This window comes from Myxocyprinus asiaticus, chromosome 24, assembly GCF_019703515.2.
Source record: "Myxocyprinus asiaticus isolate MX2 ecotype Aquarium Trade chromosome 24, UBuf_Myxa_2, whole genome shotgun sequence".
Classification (NCBI taxonomy): Eukaryota; Metazoa; Chordata; class Actinopteri; order Cypriniformes; family Catostomidae; genus Myxocyprinus; species Myxocyprinus asiaticus.
Window position 1 is genome coordinate 18372307 of NC_059367.1, and position 23277 is coordinate 18395583.

The window sequence follows — 23277 nt, forward strand, 5'->3', positions numbered from 1 at the left end:
CATGTTCTATGGAATAAAATAAGTTATATGGTTTTGGAATGACACAAGGGTGAGTAAGTGATAACAGAATTGTTATTTTTGGGGCGAACTATCCTTTTAACTTAGCAAAGATGACATAGACTAAATTTGAACAAACAACAAGCCCTCTAAATCTGCAAACACAGAAACTAAAAATAAAGGCTAGTAGTGCTACAGACGTCACGTGGGGCAGTTAGAGAGATTTGCCATTATTTTTTCATAAAGTTGCATCTTCCCTTTGCTAAAAATCGAATGCATTTTTTGGAAAGAAAAAAACATTCGGATGACATCACCATTTGAAACCGCAGACCACAGAGAAAACACAAGCACAGCTGTCACACTTGTACACAGGACTCGTAGAGAGTTGATTGGCCTTGATGTAGAAAAGAGGTATAGAGAAATGTCTGATAAGACAGTGTCAAATGTAGATATTGTGTCTATGAGTAGAAACAGTTATTGAACAGCTTTTATATACTTACTACGTATAACGTATAAATAGTATAATAATATGTATGTGTTTGCATGTCTCTGCATATGACTTCAACGGTGTGAGGTGAAACCTGATTAGGATTAAGATTCCACACACACCTCAAATCACTTGCTCTGCTATAATCCCACAGTGATGAGATTACACAGCTCTCTCTCAGCTTGCCTTCTCAAATGAAAGTTAGAACAAAGTGGATTTTCTTGAGGAAGATTACCAATGCCGACATGCATCCTGAATTATGCTAAACTAAACACTCCAGTGTTTCAGCACAGATATACGTATACAGTCAGTGAGTAACCTGCATGCTTAAATTAAACAACCTTGCTCACATAACAAACTACTTTGAAGCAAAAGTTCTCAAGACTCCAGAGGAGAGGTTTTACGTGGCTTTATAAGGTGCGTTTAATGCACAGACACTATAGGCTACAAAGTTATTCAATATATAGCAGGACTATAATGATTTAAAAGCCTTCAGCCACCATATACCATAAATCATTTTATTATTAACAAAACACTGCATTGTCCCTAGGTATTATGCACTCTATGACATCACAGAGCCTGTACTGCATTAATCTTAACGGCAGCACATCTAAAAAGAATCTCCTTAAATAATGACAAGTTTTTACACAATGTTTTGTGCAATGCACATGAACCCCTCACATCCACTCTGGGCTACTCTCTAATGAATATGCATGACGAGACTTTAACTATCATATGTGAAAGTGAAACTAGACAGGCGCCACATGTGACTTTCAGATGTGAATGTGAAAGTGGAGAGTTATAGTAAAAAAGCACTTAAATATTGTTCTGTTTCTCACCCACACTTATTGTATCGCTTTTAAATATATGGATTTTTACCACTGGAGTCTTATGGATTACTTTTATATGCTTTTTGGTCCTTCAAAGTTCTGGTGACCATTCACTTGCATTGAAAGGACCTACGGAGCTGAAAATTCTTATAAAAATCGTTGTTTGTGTTCTGCAGAGGAAAGAAAGTCATACACATCTGGGATAGCATGAGTGCGAGTAAATGATGAGAGAATTTTCATTTTTGGTTGAACTATTCCTTTAAAGATTTAGACATTGTGGATTTAAAGCATGTCTAATATTTATGTAAAACAAGCAGCACAGTTTTTATCAGTGAAGGTGTTAATAAAATGATCCAATCATTAAAGTCAAATTAATTCAGTGTTGAAACCCACTAACTTCCATAATCTGTCATATTTCAGTGAGCAACAGGATATTAAACAAGAAAAAAATTGTAGGACGGGACTTGATTTTTATCCATTTGGAATTGATTGGATCAGGAAAAGTGGATGTTACATACCTGAATGGAGCCAGGTGTTTGAAAAATAGGAGGAATGGGTGATGTCAGAGGTGGAGCACGTTAATAAATTATAATGAAAGTAGGATTACAAAGACATATTTTTTTCTTTAGAATAACATGCACAGATGAGAACTGTGAATCATGCTTAAAAAGACCAGAAACGTGTTTTAAGATGAGTGGATTTCATGTTGACTTTAAATACCCTATTGCAACTGCACATGCTAGCTATTTACAGAGGCATGATGTTTTGCACCTGGTATAAAAGAACTTTATACCTTTACACTATCACACCTGTGCCATTTTTCTCAAGAGAGGAGAAAAGAAGAGCTTTTTTGCCAACAATTTACAATCTTCTAATAGCCTGCAATAATTTTTTCGAGATGTGACATTTAAGATTCACTGCTTTTTGGTGTCACAATATGAAGTGTTTTGAATAAATGTCTTATTTGAGAAAGCTAGTATGTTTGAATAGACAGGCTACATAATAGAAAGACAGATAAATCATTATGTGAATGGGTGTGCATGCTGCATGTATATGGGAATGAGAGTGCTTGTGTGTACATTTTTAAGTATGTGTGAATATGTGTTTGGGTGCTTACGTGTTTGATTGTGTGTGTGTGTGTGTGTGTGTGTGTGTGTGTGTGTGTGTGTGTGTGTGTTCACATGCACAGGAGTGCTGAAAAGCACAGCAGGGTACCTCATGCTGCAGACAAAGATAAATGTGCAGTTTTGGGATTCAAGAGCAGGAAACAGGCAAAACGTAGCTGTAATTGTGAACAGATGCTGATGTTTTAAAGGAGCCGGCTGGAACTATACATTTATACATTCATGCAATCGTTTCTGAAAATAGTTGCAGTTTTGTTGCTAAGGCAAAAATTGGAGCAGTGCCGTTTACAATGAGCGCAATGCTGTGACATACAGTGCATCCGGAAAGTATTCACAGCGCTTCACTTTTTCCACATTGCTTTTTATGTTACAGCCTTATTCCAAAATGGATTAAATTCATTATTTTCCTCAAAATTCTACAAACAATACCCCATAATAACAACCTGAAAGAAGTTTGTTTGAAATCTTTGCAAATTTATTAAAAATAAAAAAAATAAAAAAATCACATGTACATAAGTATTCACAGCCTTTGCCATGACACTCAAAATTGAGCTCAGGTGCATCCTGTTTCCACTGATCATCCTTGAGATGTTTCTACAACTTGATTGGAGTCCACCTGTGGTAAATTCAGTTGATTGGACATGATTTGGAAAGGCACACACCTGTCTACATAAGGTCCCACAGTTAACAGTGCATGTCAGAGCACAAACCAAGCCATGAAGTCCAAGGAATTGTCTGTAGACCTACGAGACAGGATTGTATCGAGGCACAATGGGGAAGGGTTCAGAAAAATTTCTGCAGCATTGAAGGTCCCAATGAGTACAGTGGCCTCCATCATCTGTAAATGGAAGAAGTTTGGAACCACCAGGACTCTTCCTAGAGTTGGCCGCCCGGCCAAACTGAGAGATCTGGGGAGAAGGGCCTTAGTCAGGGAGGTGACCAAGAACCCGATGGTCACTCTGACAGAGCTCCAGCATTTCTCTGTGGAGAGAGGAGAACCTTCCAGAAGAACAACCATCTCTGCAGCACTCCACTAATCAGGCCTCTATGGTAGAGTGGCCAGACGGAAGCCACTCCTCAGTAAAAGGCACATGACAGCCCACCTGGAGTTTGCCAAAAGGCACCTGAAGGACTCTCAGACCATGAGAAACAAAGATTGAACTCTTTGGCCTGAATGGCAAGCGTCATGTCTGGAGGAAACCAGACACTGCTCATCACCTGGCCAATACCATCCCTACAGTGAAGCATGGTGGTGGCAGCATCATGCTGTGGGGATGTTTTTCAGTGGCAGGAACTGGGAGACTAGTCAGGATCGAGGGAAAGATGAATGCAGCAATGTACAGAGACATCCTTGATGAAAACCTGCTCCAGAGCGCTCTGGACCTCAGACTGGGCTGAAGGTTCATCTTCCAACAGGACAACGACCCTAAGCACACAGCCAAGATAACAAAGAAGTGGCTACGGGACAACTCTGTGAATGTCCTTAAGTGGCCCAGCCAGAGCCCAGACTTGAACCTGATTGAACATCTCTGGAGAGATCTGAAAATGGCTGTGCATCGACACTCCCCATCCAACCTGATGGAGCTTGAGAGGTCCTGCAAAGAAGAATGGGAGAAACTGCCCAGAAATAGGTGTGCCAAGCTTGTAGCATCATACTCAAAAAGACTTGAGGCTGTAATTGGTGCCAAAGGTGCTTCAACAAAGTATTGAGCAAAGGTTGTGAATACTTATGTACATGTGATTTTATTTTATTTTGTTTTTTTTTATTTTATTTTTTTTATAAATTTGCAAAGATTTCAAACAAACTTCTTTCAGGTTGTCATTATGGGGTATTGTTTGAAGAATTGAGGAAAATAATGAATTTAATCCATTTTGGAATAAGGCTGTAACAACAAAATGTGGAAAAAGTGAAGCGCTGTGAATACTTTCCGGATGCACTGAATGATGACAGTTGCCATAGCAGTGGTTAAAGTGCATTACATTGCCTAAAAAGTGACTAAACCTTTGACTCCACATGAGGTTTGTTTACAGTCTTGGAAAGCATTGAAGCATGAGGTGACTGCATGCATGTTTTTGCTTACTGAAGTATTTTGGTATCTCTATTTCTACATGCATTTTTGTGTGTCTGATTGTGTCACTATGTATGTATCTGTTTGTATTGAATGCAGTTGCATTACTGGATAATATATGTTTGTGTGTGTGTGTTGTTAACTCACAGGGCACGGCACGCAGATAGAGGTTCTCTCGAATGACCTGTTGGAGTTGGCTGTCCATGGATCCTGGTGTAAAACACTTGCTCAGGTACAGTCTCAAATCCTTACAGAGCGTTGAACCTACAGATTACAAAGAGCAGAAGTCTGTTTCTTATGACAACAAATTTAGGGATAATGTACAGTCAGCCAGTCATTATTGCAAAGTAAACCCAGACAGGGTGATCAGCACCCTGACATGAAAGGCAGGGGTCTTGGATTATCCTGAAAGGGTTTATTTTGTGATCAACACTGGTTGATTGTACATAATCACAATTATTACATGGCTGCTTACCAAATAAATAAATGGACAAATTATTTTATTATGTGAGAAGAAAGAGTGAAACTAACAATGTAGGAGATTGATTGCCAGGAACAACGGTAATATGAACAGTTTAGCGTTTATTATACAAAAATATCTGACCGTAGAATGCCGCCATTGACCAATCAGAATCACGCATTCCAGACAGCCATGTCATAAATCATTTTGCAGACCTCTTATGGGTGTTTCTTCAACTTCGGCAAGAATTTCATGCCCCAGGGGTTGATTTTTACGAAAACTGACAGATTTCAATTTTTTTCTCTTTGTTATATGAAGGACAAATTAAAACTTTTTACCAGGCCTTAATCATTTATTTTAAATGCCTCTTACAGTATGTATAAATTTGATTGTTTTAGCCTTGTCCTAGATTCAGACTTTCAATATTAAACTATGAAAATCCTAAAACTATGATAATCTAAACAAAGAGTAAAAGAAACACAAACAAATTTGATATGTATTGTGTAACATTTATTTCTATCATTTTTTCATATACGACAATAATGACAGTTTTGACGTCATTTCCACCACACCAAAACAATTTGCCCCTGCTAATGTTTTTTTTTTTTTTCAATAGTTAGTGTGCTTTTAAACAAGTCGACAAAAGTTTCACTGAAGAGCATTCTTGAGATTAAATACAAGTGATGTTTGAAGAAAACAAACAAAAATCGAGGTAAATATCATTTGTGAGTGGGGTTGGGTATTGATACAGCTTTCCAGATTCATCATTTTGGTCTCATTATAAATGAACAAATCTGTTTATTCAATCAATAAATCAGATGTTATACTTCATATATTATTTTTTGTTACATGTTTATAGTTTAATTGAATACTCTGTACTATTTACAAGTATTTACATTGATTTGTTGAACACGTGCTAAAAGCGGTACTGTCTGTTTAACAAAACCAGCATTTCTGTAAAGAGGACCTGTAAATGAGCACATATTAATGAGAGAGACTTGAATGGCTTTATCTCATCTGTGCCATGCATGATTAGAACTAAATGCTTATTTTTTGTTGTTTTTGATTGTGGCATGGGGGGGCGTGGTCATGTCGGTCTGCGGGAGAGAGAGAGCGGTTAGGTTCGTCACCTGGTTCATAATTATCTCTAACACATGTCTCTTCAATTTGCTGTTTTTCACACACACACATATGACGGTAACCGTCATTATACATGTAAATGTAACACTCTCAGAAGCTCTGACTGCTGTAGCTTTTTGGTCACTCTCTCCCTCTCTGATGCTCTGGCTTGCCTTTTAAGTCTCCCTCCGCCATCACTGTAATGAGATACAGGTGTTAGAGATAATTATGAACCAGGTGACGAGCCTTACCGCTCTCTCTCTCCCGCAGACTGACACATGATCACGCCCCCCATGCCACATTGATCAACAACTGGCTTTAGAGAACAGAAAGGGTATCAAAAGAGACTCAATGACAAATGAGTTGCGTGGACCCCTTCTTTGGACTCGCATTACATGGAACAGCTTTTACTCTCAACACGCAGTGAAAGGATCTCGCTGCTAAATACTCCACCACTATACTACACAACTACTGGTGAGTAAAACATAAACATTTACCAGCCAGTTGCCAAATATATACATTAAAGTCACATCACATGAAATTTAGTGGCAAATGCAAGTATTTTCTCTCATTGTAGTGGAGGGTTGCGCATAGAGTAAAAGAGTTTGCATAGAGTTCAGCCGTTCTACTTCCATGAGACTGAGCCATTGAATTAGCCATGCTCCTCTTTCAAAAACCCTGCACTCCAAAGATAACAAATTAGCTTTATTCCAACATCATGTGGAAACGGTTGTTTAAAACAACAGCAGTTTTAGGTTGCACCAGCAGGTGGAGGCAAATAAGTGACGTAAACAATGAGTAGAATCCACTGAATGATTTATTAGTGCAAAAGTGAAGTAGTCCAGAAAAATTTGCTTAAATATTTACAGTGTTAACCAGAAGGGGAAAAAAAATACTTCTAGAAAAAACTACAAAAATGTACAATAGACTTGTCTGTGTCTTCCCAGCTCTCTCTCAGAACATCCAGGGGACCTCTGATTTGGTGAGCATACAGCAGCTCAAATGGCAGGAACCCAGTTGAAGCTTGGAGAACTTCTCTGTATGCAAACAGGAGATATGGCAGCCACTTGTCCCAGTCTTTTCCACTCTCAGAGACAAACGTGTTTAGCATGCCTTTTTAAGGTCTGATTAAATCTCTCGGTAAGACCATCAGTCTGGGCATGGTAAGGGGTAGTTCGAACTCTCTTAATGCCCAGCAACTGATAGACCTGGTGTAAAGTGCGGCTCATGAAGTTAGGCCCTTAATCAGTCAGTACCTCTTTAGGTATGCCTACGTGTGAGAAGAAATGTAGGAGTGTAGTAGCAATCTGTTTTGATGTGACCTCCCTCAGGGGGTGTGCCTCAGGGTCTTGTAGCATAACCACAGATAACCAAAATAAATCTGTTCCCTTTCTGGCTTCTCTCCACAGGTCTATCTATGTCTACTCCTACTCTTTCAAAAGGGGTGTCAACTGCAGGTATTGGTGTGAGTGGTTCGATAGCGGGTGTACGGCCAGCTGTTAACTGGCACTCAGGACATGTTCTGCAATAATCCTTCACCTCGCTATACATTCTCGGCCAGTAAAATCTCTTTTGAAATCCTCATTCGCGTTTTCATAAAACCCAAGTGACCCGCCCAGGGAATTGAGTGTCCCAGTTCTAAGACTTCCACACTATGTGCTTTGGATACTACAAGCTGTGTCCCTTTCTCTTCACTTTTTCTTTAAAGGAGACTCTGCTTCAGGACAAACATTTCCCCAAACAATGGGCCAACATCTGCTTCCTCTCTAGTCTTCTTACAACATTCAGTCAAGGTGACGTCATCCCGCTGAAGTTGAGCTATAGGTTGCCGGGTATGACCAGGTCTGACTCATTAAGCTCAGGTTCCCTCAGGCTGCTCTGACCTCTCAATCAACCTCTCAACCTGTTTTCTTTGCTTTTGCAGCCTTCCTTTCTCTGTAGGCCCTGACTCACTTATGCTTTCCTCAGTGATAAATGGCATTTCCTGTAGGGCATCTTGTACAGTATCTTGGGGCTGGGATGTCTGGGCTAACGTTTGGGCTTGAACACTTGTGACAATGCCACACCAAGCGGTCTCCCAAACCAAATCGGCTAGTACAGGCATGTCAGTTCCAAGCAACACTGGGTAGGGAGAATTTGCGGCAAAAACAAACTTCATAAGATATGGCTGATTCTGCACCTCCACATATACCTCAGCAGTGGGCAACTCTGAACACAATACACTATCACTGTCTCCTAATTCCATGAGTCCCGGGGTATGTAATGGGATTGGACTAGTATGCGTGTGCATCCTGTGTCTATCAGGGCTGTCAGTGGTTTGCCATTTATGAGAACTGTAACAATGGGTTCCCTATCCTGCTTATGAACAGTTGAATGGGATGGGCGGGAAACATAGTCTGGCTGTTTTTTTTTGTTTGTTTTTTCAATGGGCAGTGTGGGCTAGTGTGTCCTTCCTCACCACAGTTGTAACAAACTATTTCCTCTTTGAAGTTTGTTATTTCCGCTCCTGTCGAACTGGACCCATTTGGAGAACAGATCCCTCGGTCGTGTGTATAGCTCGGTCGGAGACTTGTCAACAGGGGTGTTCAAGGATTGGATTCTTACTCTGTAAGTCTCTGCATTGATCTCATACTTCTTAAGAATTGCTTCCTTGACTTTGTCATAATCACAGGTAAGGGCAGGTGGCATGGCTACAAATGCACTCCTAGCTTTCCCAGTGGGCAAGGGTTTCAGGTCTATGGCCCAGTCTCCCCTCAGCCACTTGTACATTTCTGCCAGTCTTTCAAAAGTTTTAAAATGTATTGTCACAGTCAATGTCGTCACAGTCTTGCATTTTTGGCATTTGAGTTTCCCAGTCTAACACCCGTGTAACTGGTTGATCTGAAATTGTAGCACCAAGCCTTGTGCGCTCCATATTTAGTTGAATCTGGGTGACCTGATGACTTAGGACTTTGTATTGTTGCTCCTGTCGAGCTGCCTCCCTCTCCTGGCTCTCGTCCCACTCCTTCTAATACTGCATAAAGGTCTGTAACATACCTGCCGGTGCTGATATCGCCACATCTCATGTAGTGGCAGGAACTTCTGCAGGCTGCACTCTTTCTCCTGGAACTCCTCCCACTGCACCTAGCTCCTCCTGTGGATCCATGTCTGCCATCAGCTGACTCCTCGTCTTAGGTGGCATTATAATCCACAAACGTCACTTACGTTTGTGGTGAGTCTATCCCAATTGACACCAACTGTTAGGTTGCACCGGCAGGTGGAGGCAAATAAGTGAGATAAACGATGAGTAGAATCCACTGAGTGATTTATTAGTGCAAAAGTGAAGCAGTCAAGAAAAATGTGCAAAAATATTTACAGCGTTAACCAGAAAAGAAAAAAAATACTTCCAGAAAAAACTTTACAGTTGTGCTCAAAAGTTTGCATACCCTTGGAGAATTGGTAATATATGTAACATTTTTAAAGAAAACATGAGTGAGCAGGCAAAACACATTTCTTTTATTTCTTATGGGATTCATATTCAACTGTAGGTTATAACAGAATGGCACAATTATAAAACAAAACATGGAAACAAAGAAAAAAATTCTTGAATGAATTTTGATGCCCCCTTTAGCATCAATGACAGCATGCAGTCTTTTGTAATAGTTGTCTATGAGGCCCCAAATTCTTGCAGGTGGTATAGCTGCCCATTCGTCTTGGCAAAATGCCTCCAAGTCATGCAAAGTCTTTGGTCGTCTTGCATGAACTGCACGTTTGAGATCTCCCCAGAGTGGCTCGATGATATTAATGTCAGGAGACTGTGATGGCCACTCCAGAACCTTCACCTTTTTCTGCTGTAACCACTGGAGGGTCAACTTGGCCTTGTGCTTAGGGTCACTGTCGTGCTGGAAAGTCCAAGAACGTCCCATGCGCAGCTTTCGTGCAGAAGAATGCAAATTGCCTGCCAGTATTTTCTGATAACATGCTGCATTCATCTTGCCATCAATTTTCACAAGATTCCACGTGCCTTTAGAGCTCACAACTCCCCCAAAACATCAGTGAGCCACCACCATGCTTCAGAGTGGGGATGGTATTCTTTTCACTATAGGCCTTGTTGACCCCTCTCCAAACATAGCGCTTATGGTTGTGACCATAAATCTCTATTTTGGTCTCGTCACTCCAAATTACAGTGGGCCAGAAGCTGTGAGGCGTGTCAAGGTGTTGTCGGGCATATTATAACCGGGCTTTTTTGTGGCATTGGCGCAGTAAAGGCTTCTTTCTGGCAACTCGACCATGCAGCTCATTTTTGTTCAAGTATCATCGTATTGTGCTCCTTGAAACAACCACACCATCTTTTTCCAGGGCAGCCTGTATTTCTCCTGAGGTTACCTGTGGGTTTTTCTTTGTATCCCGAACAATTCTTCTGGCAGTTGTGGCTGAAATCTTTCTTGGTCTACCTGACCTTGGCTTGGTATCAAGAGATCCCTGAATTTTCCACTTTTTAATAAGTGATTGAACAGTACTGACTGGCATTTTCAAGGCTTTGGATATCTTTTTATATCCTTTTACATCTTTATAAAGTTCCATTACCTTGTTACACAGGTCTTTTGACAGTTCTTTTCTGCTCCCCATGGCTCAGTATCTAGCCTGCTCAGTGCATCCATGTGAGAGCTAACAAATTCATTGACTATTTATACACAGACACTAATTGCAATTTTAAAAGCCACAGGTGTGGGAAATTAAACTTTAATTGCCATTTAAACCTGTGTGTGTCACCTTGTGTGTCTGTAACAAGGCCAAACATTCAAGGGTATGTAAACTTTTGATCAGGGCCATTTGGGTGGTTTCTGTTATCATTATGATTTAAAAAGGAGCCAAACAACTATGTGATAATAAATGGCTTCATTTGATCACTATCCTTAAATAAAAGACAGTTCTTTTGCATGATCAGTCATATTTTCAAAATCAATGCCAAAATTTCACAATGTTTATGCCAGGGTATGCAAACTTTTGAGCACAACTGTACATAAATGTACACTAATATATATATATATATATATTACATATACACTGGCGGCCAAAAGTTTGGAATAATGTACAGATTTTCTGTTTTGTAAGGAAATTGGTACTTTAATTCACCATTGTGAATGCCAAACGGCATTCAACTGATCACAAAGTATAGTCAGGACATTACTGATGTAAAAACAGCACAATCACTATTTGAAAAAAGTAATTTTTGATCAAATCTAGACAGGCCCCATTTCCAGCAGCCATCACTCCAACACCTTATCCTTGAGTAATCATGCTAAATTGCTAATTTGGTACAAGAAAATCACTTGCCATTATATCAAACACAGCTGAAAGCTATTTGGTTCGTTAAATGAAGGTTAACATTGTCTTTGTGTTTGTTTTTGAGTTGTCACAGTATGCACTAGACTGGCATGTCTTAAAGTTAATACTAGGTCAAAAATGGCAAAAAAAAAAAAAAAAAGAAAGGGCTTTCTCTAGAAATTCATCAGTCAGTCATTGTTTTGAGGAATGAAGGCTATTCAGTGCTTGAAGTTGCCAGAAAACTTAAGATTTCATACAAAGGTGTACACCCCAGTCTTCAAAGACAAAGGACAACTGGCTCTAACAAGGACAGAAAGTGATGTGGAAGGCCAGATGTACAAATAAACAAGAGGATAAGCACATCAGAGTCTCTAGTTTGAGAAACCGATGTCTCACATGTCCTCAGCTGTCAGCTTCATTGAATTCTACCTGCTCAACACCAGTTTCATGTACAACAATAAAGAGAAGACTCAGGGATGCAGGCCTTATGGGAAGAATTGCAAAGAAAAAGCCACTTTTGAATAAGAAAAACAAAAAGAAAAGGTTAGAGTGGGCAAAGAAACACAGACATTGGACAACAGATAATTGGAAAAGAGTGTTATGGATCTTAATCCCATTGAGCTTTTGTGGGATCAGCTAGACTGTAAGGTCGGGCACTTCTCACGCACAAGACAGCCACATCTATGGCAAGTGCTACAGGAAGCGTGGGGTGAAATGTCACCTGAATATCTGGGCAAGCTGACAGCTAGCATGCCAAGGATCTGCAAAGCTGTCATTGCTGCACGTGGAAGATTTTTTGATGAGAACTCTTTGAAGTGGTTTAAGAAGTTCTGGAAAAAAAAAAAAAATCCAAATTGTAAAAGTAATTTTTCACATTATTAATGTCCTGACTATACATTGTGATCAGCTGAATGCCACTTTGGTGAATAAAAGTACCAATTTCTTTCCATAAGAGCAAAATCTGCACATTATTCCAAACTTTTGGCCGCCAGTGTATATACAGTGCTGCTCAAAAGTTTGTGAACCCTACAGAGATAATCAGTATTTTTGTAAAAAAAAAAAAAAATACTAAAATAAACTTATTAAATGTTAATCTATACCCCAATTCATAATACTGACATTCCAAATAACGGACTCAAAAGAAAATGATATATTGTCATTGTTTATTTAACGAAAGTGGTTGATTTAACAAAAACTCAGATTTCATGGGTGCAAAAATATGTGAACCCCTTCAGTTAATAGGGTATTACACCATTCGCAGCAATAACCTCTACCAAACAGTTTCTGTAGTTACTAATCAGTCTCTCCCATCTGCTTTGGGGGATTTTTGCCCACTCCTCCTTGCAGAACACAGCCAGTCGAGTGAGGTTGGATGGGTGTCTGGCATGAACTGCCCGGTTCAGGTCCCGCCACAGCATCTCAATTGGATTCTGGTCCAGACTTTGACTGGACCAATCCAAAACACGAATCTTATTCTTCCTCAGCCATTCTTTGGTTGTTTTGCTGGAATGCCTCGGATCATTATCATGTTGCATGATCCATTTTCAGCCAAGCTTTAACTTCACAACTGACGGCTTGAGGTTATGTTCCAGGATTTTACAATATTCCTCAGAATTCATGATTCTCTGGACTATGTGGAGTTGTCCAGGTCCCGAGGACAAAAAGCAGGCCCAGATCTTAATGTTCCCACCACCATGCTTCACTGCTGGGAGAAGGTTCTTATGGTGGTATGCAGTGTTGACTTTTTGCCAAATGTGGCAGTTTTGGTTGTGACCAAACAGTTCAATTTTGGACTCATCTGTCCACAGAATGGACTTCCAGAAAGCTTCAGGTTTCTCCAGGTACTCTGGCAAAGTTGAGACAGACAGCTTTGTTCTTTTTTGAGAGCAGAGGCTTCTTCCTAGCAACCCTCCTCTGAAAGCCATGTTGATGGAGTTCTCTTCTTATTTTGGAAGCATGCACATGTGGCAAGAGAGGTCTGCAAATCCCTAGATGTTATGTTTGGGTTGGCTTTTACCTGAATTATCACTTTTCTTGTGGCTCTTGTGGATATTTTAGAGGGTCGTCCACTTCTAGGCAGAGTTGCAGTAATTTTTAGTGCTCTCCATTTGTAGATGATCTGCCTCACGGTGGACCGATGGAGCTCAAATTTTTTTGAGATGAAATTATAGCTTTCCCCAGACAAATGTGCTGTCACTACCCTCTTCCTGAGGTCCTCTGAGATTTATTTTCCTCTCGGCATAATTGACCTGTATGGGTTCACTTTGGTAAGACTAAACTGACCTGGTTTTATCTCTGTTTCAATCAGTGCTGCCCAGTTTCTTCCCTAAAGATCTCTCATTTCATTGGTTAATTTAGCAACCAATTTTGTCCCACCTAATTGTATTTACCTGCTCCTTTTAAGCAATGCAGCTCAGGGTTCACTAACTTTTGCACCTACAAAAGTTTACATAAAAATATGTGAATATGATTTCCTCAAAAAAAGTATATGGAATTGATATACATACACCTGTTATTTCATATAAAAAATACTGGTTCTGATTAAATAAAGAAATAACAGTAAAATAATAGAAAACTCCAAAATGCTCAAGAGGTTCACATACTTTCAAGCAGCACTGTATATGTATATGTATATACAACTATATTTTGGCTATACCACTTCTTCCAAAAATACCATGTAAATAAACAACTCAACTGAGCTCTCTTTTTCTAAAGTGGAAAAAATCTGGAGCCCTTTTATAGCCCTTGGCTCCTCCCCTTTGGATAATACCATTATTAAAATGGTATACATAAATGTATTAAATTGAAAGAAAAACACATCACACATGCAACTTGTATTGACATAACATAACATAATTTCATAAATATACACCACAATATCCAAAAACCACATTTACTCAAAACACAGACATGATGGACGTGCTGCCCTACTGGCACAAAAGGACTGTATAACTGTACCAGGTTTTTAACTGTACACGTTGGTTGGACGGATCATGAACCAGAGGTAAGAATGACTGTAAATTGGATGTCAATGTTTTGGTAACAAATAAATTAGATTAAAGCTGCTGTTAATGTGGTTATTTATTGGAATGTATATGAGATTTCAGCGATACAATTTTATACCTTTACAGAGAGATATGTGAACAGAACAGACAATGAACAACGTTAAACATGAGACGCAACATTACTTAACACAACCCAAAATATGAACATACAAACGCGGAGACAATTAAACGCTACACAGATCTGTGTTTACATGTTGTCAGTGCCAGCAGTCAGACCATGTAAACATTGGTGTCTCTGTGCATGCATGTGTATTTGGGTGTGTGCGCACGTCAAAAATCGCTTACAGCACCTTTAAGAATCAATATCGAGTTTGTTTAAATGAAGATCACGATGCATCGGAAAATCAATATTTTTACCCACTCCTATTGTGAGCAGGATATTTTTATTGGGTGTCATTTCCAATCAAGCTGTAGTTTTGCCAAATTATGCAAAAAGTGTGAAAATATTATTTAATTGTGTGTATTGAGGATACATAAAATGGTATAGTCTATATTAGCCTTGGCAATAGAATATGGAATAATAGTCAGCCATTTTATTTAATTTGTTTTTTAGCATTTTCATTTCCATCACCATCATTTCCACCATGGAATTGTTTTGATCACAATACAGAATTTGAGATGTGATGGAAATGACACTATGGTGGGAATTTCCATGACTTTCCAAAAAATGTCAAAAATGACATAAATCTCCTGCGACACATGTACATACTGTCACGTTCTGTCTCCCACTTGTTTCCATGGACTCTTATTTTATATTTTTCCCCTGGACTCCATTTCCCATATAGCACTGCCCTCATCATTACCAGCTGTTCATGATTATCCTCACCTGTCTTTCATTCCCTCATTAGTTCCTTTGTGTATTTATACCCTCCTGTTACATTCGTTCATTGTCAGTTATTTTCCGTGTAAAGCTTGTGTTGGTTAGTTGATTTTGTTTATGGTACGCTACTTTGTCTTATGTCTTCTTCTTCATTAAAGCCTGCATATAGATACATCTCCTCTCTTGTCTCTCCTTCATCATCCTCTCCACCACAACTTATGGTACAAACACTTAAGGCCATTGTTAGACAAATTAAATAAACTAGTGAGCGTGTGAAATAAATAATAATAGGATTTTACTTTCTAGAAATTCACAGGGCTGAAAGTGCCTGAAGATGAAGTAACACCCATAGATGCTCAAATCACACTTGGAAATATCAGGAAGTGTAGACACTAATCTATCATCTTGGATGAATAAGGACGCAATGAAGCAATGTTAAAACTCTTTTTTATAACAGCACTGTTGCTAAATTTACAAATAGAACACTGAAGTCACTATGGAAATACAGCACAAAAGTGAAGTGAAAAAGTGAGTGTCAAAGACACTGTTCTGGAAATAAACAAATTGAAATCACTCTAAATGTAACACCTCACAAGGTAAAACTGTGCAGTGTCTCTCACCCTAATACCACACACTCCAGGCTACCACAGTAACACCTCCGACCTCCCACACACACAGTCTCAGCTTCAAACACATTAAGTCCGCACTGTGACTGCACACGTCTCTAAGGTCAGTGTGCTTATGTCACAAACAAGCACTGCAGAGCACCTAACCAGGGCCGTTCTGTCTCTACGAATTGATTTTTGCACTTAATATAATCTGATGGTCATTCTTTCCGCACACAATCTCAACACATGATAAAACTCCCTAAAGTCCTTAAGGACTCATGGTAAAGGTAGAATTAATCATTTCCTTTAGATTTATTCATTTTTTAAAGTGTGTAATGACCTTAGATTACAGCTAGCTTTCTTTCATGCAGGATATTGATGGTCTTTATACTGTACACTGCAGATGGGGATTGCCTGCCATTACTCTCCGATGCCTGGCTCCACCCCCACACTGACAGCGATCAATCGGGCCATCCAGGGCTGAGACTTCCAGAGAGGTTAAGTAATAGAGTACGGGATATCACTTCCACTTAACGTCTGACACTTAACTGGGGGAAGGTGCAGACCTGGCACAGCTACAGGATATCAGTATCCTTTTTTACATGCTGTAGTTAAAGTGATAGTTCAACCAAAAATGAACATTCTGTAATACTTTATTCACCCTCATGTTGTTCCAGACCATACAACTTTCTTTTTTTTTCACGGAACACAAGAGAGATTTTGAAGAATTTTGACTCTCCTCTTTTTTACAATGAGAGAAAATGGTGACTGTCAGTCTTTAACATTCTGCCTAAAATATCTTTTTGTGTTCCACAGAAGGAAGTTGGGGGTTTTGGAACAACATAAGAAGAGTTAATGATGACCAAATTATTTGAGTGAACGATCCCTTTTAAAACAAACACTGTGTAATTTATAGAGTAGCTGATACTAAACGTTACATTACTTTTATAGGATTTAGAAGGACATAATAGAAGATAAAAAGATAAAGTAAAAAAGATAAAAGATGTAGTTACTGCATGGTGCAGGTGCATTTTATTTTTACTCAATTTCTATTTTGTCTTCCTGAATGTTTTCATGAATGCCAATTCTACTTATAGAGTTTCGACAGTAACTAAGACATTTAAATGTATGCATCAGCAGACACTGTGAGCAACTTAGAATACATTCAAGCTATACATTTTATTTTAGATACTGTTAGCTTGTGTATTCCCTGGGAATTGAACCCATGATTTTCATTGCTAGCAGCATGCTCAATAACTGTAGATACTGTAACTACCAAAGTGGGCATCCTCAACCATTCAAACCCTAATAACAATGATTTGTTGTAGAATTTAATTCATAAATAAGAGCTTTTTGAACCCTCATTTGTTATATAAATGATGCTGTACTTCACATACCAAATCTAATATTTTGGCATTCCCTTGTTAATTCAAGACACTGTGTTGACAAATCTGAGAGAGTGTAAATAACTTAATTAAGCATTAATTAATGTCATCAAGAAAACTAAAAATTCTTGACACTTCATGAAATACTGAAGTAAGCAAGCCTATACTACTGCTAGATGTGAATATAGTAAATTAAATCCCCATGGAGCGCCTTGAATTGACATATTCAGAAAGGTTAGATAAGGATTACCCAATCCAGAGGGAAAATGACACTAAGGAGAAAGATGTCAAGACTCTGATCTACTTGGGGCTGTATATTGTCAGTGGGTATAAAGCTCTAACACAAACCAATGATGCAATGAAATGCAGTTAAAACATCCCTTACATTAAATGGAACAATGAAAAGAAGTGGGTTGTTACAGCTGTTTGGAAGTTTTCCTTTGTTTCTATGCTGCATCCTCAGAGCAAGTGCCATGCCCCTCTTAGTCCCTTCATTTCCCTGGCAGCACCTAGCTCCACCTACTCAATCTCAGGCCAATCAGGACACCCTCACAGGCCTTGTTAACGGCACCTGTGCACACAGTTTCTCCTTTTTTTTTTTTTTCTTGTTTGTTGAACTGTGCAGAGGACTGTGATCTCTACTCCTTGTATCCTGTATTTTTGTGTGCGTAATTGACAATGTAAGTGCCTTATGTTCTGTATTTTAAAGATTTTGTATAACTTGAGTTCGGCCTAAATGTGCTTCTCATTTTCATGCATGTTTATGTTAGATACATTTTAAATTATATTTGAAGATCTAGCTGGCTTTTAGCACTGTCATTGTTATATTGCCTGCTTAGATAGGCATGTGCTTTAGTTGTTTCAGATATGCATTTGTTGGGATTGTGGTACATGTAGATAGTAGCTTCATGCACTGTTTAGATTCGTTTACCTACGTTTACTGCCTGTGAGTCTCCTAGTTTAATGTAACATTTGCAGATGCTATTTCCCTGAGGTGGCATTGAGTATTGGGAACCTAAACCTTGTATTCCTTTGTCTTTCCCTTTAGAAACCACACACTCCCAAACTCCCATAAATACATGTTTGGATGTACAATAAATACTGAGACCTGACTAGGCTGGATCTGTTCTCACCGACAGTCCCACTGGTTTCAAGCCAGCTGCCTACTCACTCCTGACCTCTCTCCTTTTCAACAGCCTTGTCGATAAAGGCCCAAGCTGGTAATGCAAAAGTCAAATATTGAACTGCAGGTAGGGATAAGATGTGACCTGGAAAGTTACTTATGTTCCCTGTCACAATTGTGATGTTTAAAAAGTAGGATTCTGGAGGTAGCCCAAGGAGGGGGGTAAAGGAGGGGTAGTGTCAGCTCTGTAGGTCCATAAAATGCAAGTGAATGGTGGCCAGAACTTTGAAGGTACAAAAAGCATACAAAGGCAGCATAAAAGTAATCCATATGACTGCAGTGGTTAAATCCATGTCTTCAGAAGCGATATAAGTGTGGGTGAGAAACGAATAAATATTTAAGTCCTTTTTTTACTATAAATCTTCACTTTAACATTCATTTTTGTTTTGTGCATATCGCCACCTACTGGGCAGAGAGGAGAATTTATAGTAAAAAAGGACTTAAATATTGATCTGTTTCTATCCACATCTATTCATATCGCTTCTGAAGATATGGATTTAACCACTGGAGTCATATGGATCTCTCTTACGCTGCCTTTGAATGCTTTTTGGAGCTTTAAAGTTCTGGCCACCATTCACTTTCATTGTATAGACCTACAGAGCTGAGGTACTCAAAAAAAATCTTTGTTCAGCAAAGAAAGTCATACACATCGGGGATGGCATGAGGGTGAGTAAATTATGAGAATTTTCTTTTTTGGGATTTCCTTTAATCAGTATTGTTGCTTTCCAGTGAAGATCTCGCAACATTCTTAAAACAAGATTATTTTTAAGCATAAAGCTGGCCAATTTTTATTTTTTTTATTTGTGCTTAAAACAAGAACAAACTATTTGCCAATGGGGTAAGAAACTTAATTTTTTAATATTCTCTTAAAATAAGACTTAATATTTCGTGCAGTTTTACTCAAATGTATCTTGTTTCAAAAATATTTTCTACTAGAAAAGACAAATTCAGATAAAACAGATGATTTTTGCAATGTGAGGATTGGAATATAGTGTGTGGGGAAATCATGTACCTTTTACTCTGCCAATTGTATGAAGTTCAGAGAGTATCCAGGAATTCTTGTCTTTGCATTGACCTCTTATCGGATACAAATTAGGAGTTGGGTATAGTGGAATGGCTTTAATAGCACTGCATTTAGACACTGCAGTTACTATTCACAAGTTATTTTATCTGGGGTTATCCTACTTGTGGTTCTCAGCCACTGCCAACCCAATTCCCTCTTATTAATAATTCATTACACCCTCTCATTAATAATTGAAGTACCTGGTAAGACTGTTTTGATCCGGATGGGATGTGGACATGAGTTCAGAACCCCTCTGACGTCTCCCAAGGTCAATCCCAGAACAGGTGTACTCCCAATCTCTAGGATGATGTCACCAACTGTGGCTCCACCTCCAGGTGCTGCTGTGACAAATGGGAACTCTCCATAATCTGCACCACCCCCAATGGCCACACCAAGCTCTCCAGAGGCCCCGCCCAGTGGGACGAAGCTCTCCTGCACTTTCGAACGCCAGTGCAGCTTCTTAACGGTGACCTTAGACATGCTGAAAAAAAAGAGAGGGTGAAATTAAGTGGCTTGAAAATGACCCACATTCTAAAGTGTATTCTAAAGCTCCAAACAACTGTTACATTTAGCAATTCAATGAAAACAAAATGAAACTGGCAAAATGATATTACCATGTTCACTGTGAGCCACAGATAATGCATGTTTAATGATTATTGTTACAGACATATGTAGAATATATTTTCATACAGATTTCCAAACTTTGTGAATAAAAACACTTTGGGCAATACATCTACAGTCTTGAAGTGACAAGCTTTTTTTTTTTTTACTATATTTCACAGTGGACTGAAGATGAAGTCATAGTTGACTAATGAAAAGGATGAAAAATGGCATAGGATAAAGGCCTATAAATATAGAAGTGAGCAATCTTAATAAGCATATATGTCCTATAACTTCTAACAGGCACAAAATGAGGGACAGGGGCTTTACAAACACATTTCCATAAGTCCCTGTGGTATTCCACAAGCTAAACGCATGAGTTTCTAAACTGAAACAAAATAAATAAACAGATGGTCAAAACGCAGTAGGGGGTGATTCCATCCACAAACACGAGCTCATTAAAAATGCAAAGATCTATTTCAGGTGTCCATGATTCTGCTACCAAGAATATTACACATTTTCATCAACAATATCTTTGGGGGGTTAGTGTAAACATCCTAAAGTAGAAAAATACATAACTGATAAGGATCTGCCAAATTGTGTATCAGGTTTGTGTCTCTCTCTCTCTCTCTCTCTCTCTCTCTCTCTGTCCCTGTTGCTTTGCCATAAAGAGACCCATACAGTCTATAGATATCTATCTTCTAGGACGCCTTGGTGGACAGAGACAAAGCAGGGAACCCATGTTATATACTGTATGGAATCAAATTATATGTTGCATTTTAAGACTAGCCAACAGTAACATGCGTATAGTACATATTATACATTTACATACTTTACTTTTTCTTGTATTGCGTAGCCATTAAAACAATTGTTATTGGTGTAAAGTCATGTACATTACATATTAATTTTACTGAAAGTTGAAGCATATTTTTTTATGGAATATACAGGTGCATCTCAATAAATTAGAATGTCATGGAAAAGTTCATTTATTTCAGTAATTCAACTCAAATTGTGAAACTCGTGTATTAAATAAATTCAATGCACACAGACTGAAGTAGTTTAAGTCTTTGGTTCTTTTAATTGTGATGATTTTGGCTCACATTTAACAAAAACCCACCAATTCACTATCTCAAAAAATTTGAATATGGTGACATGCCAATCAGCTAATCAACTCAAAACACCTGCAAAGGTTTCCTGAGCCTTCAAAATGGTCTCTCAGTTTGGTTCACTAGGCTACACAATCATGGAGAAGACTGCTGATCTGACAGTTGTCCAGAAGACAATCATTGACACCCTTCACAAGGAGGGTAAGCCACAAACAATCATTGCCAAAGAAGCTGGCTGTATCCAAGCATGTTAACAGAAAGTTGAAGGAAAAAGTGTTGAAGAAAAAGATGCACAACCAACCGAGAGAACCGCAGCCTTATGAGGATTGTCAAGCAAAATCGATTCAAGAATTTGGGTGAACTTCACAAGGAATGGACTGAGGCTGGGGTCAAGGCATCAAGAGCCACCACACACAGACGTGTCAAGGAATTTGGCTACAGTTGTCGTATTCCTCTTGTTAAGCCACTCCTGAACCACAGACAATGCCAGAGGCGTCTTACCTGGGCTAAGGAGAAGAACTGGACTGTTGCCCAGTGGTCCAAAGTCCTCTTTTCAGATGAGAGCAAGTTTTGTATTTCATTTGGAAACCAAGGTCCTAGAGTCTGGAGGAAGGGTGGAGAAGCTCATAGCCCAAGTTGCTTGAAGTCCAGTGTTAAGTTTCCACAGTCTGTGATGATTTGGGGTGCAATGTCATCTGCTGGTGTTGGTCCATTGTGTTTTTTCAAAACCAAAGTCACTGCACCCGTTTACCAAGAAATTTTGGAGCACTTCATGCTTCCTTCTGCTGACCAGCTTTTTAAAGATGCTGATTTCATTTTCCAGCAGGAATTGGCACCTGCCCACACTGCCAAAAGCACCAAAAGTTGGTTAAATGACCATGGTGTTGGTGTGCTTGACTGGCCAGCAAACTCACCAGACCTGAACCCCATAGAGAATCTATGGGGTATTGTCAAGAGGAAAATAAGAAACAAGAGACCAAAAAATGCAGATGAGCTGAAGGCCACTGTCAAAGAAACCTGGGCTTCCATACCACCTCAGCAGTGCCACAAACTGATCACCTCAATGCCACGCCGAATTGAGGCAGTAATTAAACAAAAGGAGCCCCTACCAAGTATTGAGTACATATACAGTAAATGAACATACTTTCTAGAAGGCCAACAATTCACTAAAAATGTTTTTTTTATTGGTCTTATGATGTATTCTAATTTTTTGAGATAGTGAATTGGTGGGTTTTTGTTAAATGTGAGCCAAAATCATCACAATTAAAAGAACCAAAGACTTAAACTACTTCAGTCTGTGTGCATTGAATTTATTTAATACACGAGTTTCACAATTTGAGTTGAATTACTGAAATAAATGAACTTTTCCACGACATTCTAATTTATTGAGATGCACCTGTATATGCAATATAATCGTGATGATTGTATAGATGAAAACTACGTTTTCTAAAGAACGTGTCAGACTAATTTCATGATCCTTGAGGGCTGTGCAGTTCATCAAAATCTCAGTACTGACATATGTGATTATTAAACTGCAAAAGGCTGCTCTGTGTGCACGAGGCAGTGCTAATGATACCAAGGAGCTCACATGATACACTCTTTTCAGCAGTCTCGAAGACGTTTGCATGCATTGTGAAAGCAAAGCGCTGCAGTTTCACGCAATTACACAAATCTAAAGTTGGGACACGGCATCACAGAAAATAAGGAGGTGACAACGTTTCCCCAGATTTTTAATGAGCAACATTGCAAACTTTTAAATACACACTGACACTGCAGTGCACTTTCAGTGTTCTGCCAAAATAAAAGCTCCAGGTGAAGTAAATAAGAAAAAATATATATTACTATTGTACAAAACAAATATAATCCTCATAATAATAATAATTGAGTATATTGTATTATAATAAGATTCAACTAGGCTCAATAAAGTGAATGAATTTGTAGTTTTTGCACACCCTGTTCATTTCCAAAAAGTTTAGTAAAAATTTTAGTAAAAATATATGTAGGTAAATATTTATTTATTTATTTTTACTGTATTGTTGTAGTGGTGCATCTAA

At 38.8% G+C, this 23277-nt stretch overlaps 1 protein-coding gene across 2 annotated transcripts in view; it reads right to left on the reverse strand.

Moving 5' to 3' along the window:
• The window catches only part of LOC127414849 (membrane-associated guanylate kinase, WW and PDZ domain-containing protein 1-like), a 77593-nt gene that overhangs the window by 47962 nt on the left and 6354 nt on the right, over positions 1 to 23277 (reverse strand). The window contains exons 2-3 of one of the 2 annotated variants that reach the window (XM_051653189.1): positions 19718 to 19998; positions 4655 to 4771 (exon numbers count right to left, since the gene is read on the reverse strand). In XM_051653189.1, the coding sequence (XP_051509149.1) occupies positions 4655 to 4771; positions 19718 to 19997 (397 nt within the window). In that variant the 5' untranslated portion in view covers position 19998. Of the gene's footprint in view, positions 1 to 4654; positions 4772 to 19717; positions 20214 to 23277 lie in introns of those variants that run through there. The other variant, XM_051653190.1, reaches the window with a different exon arrangement.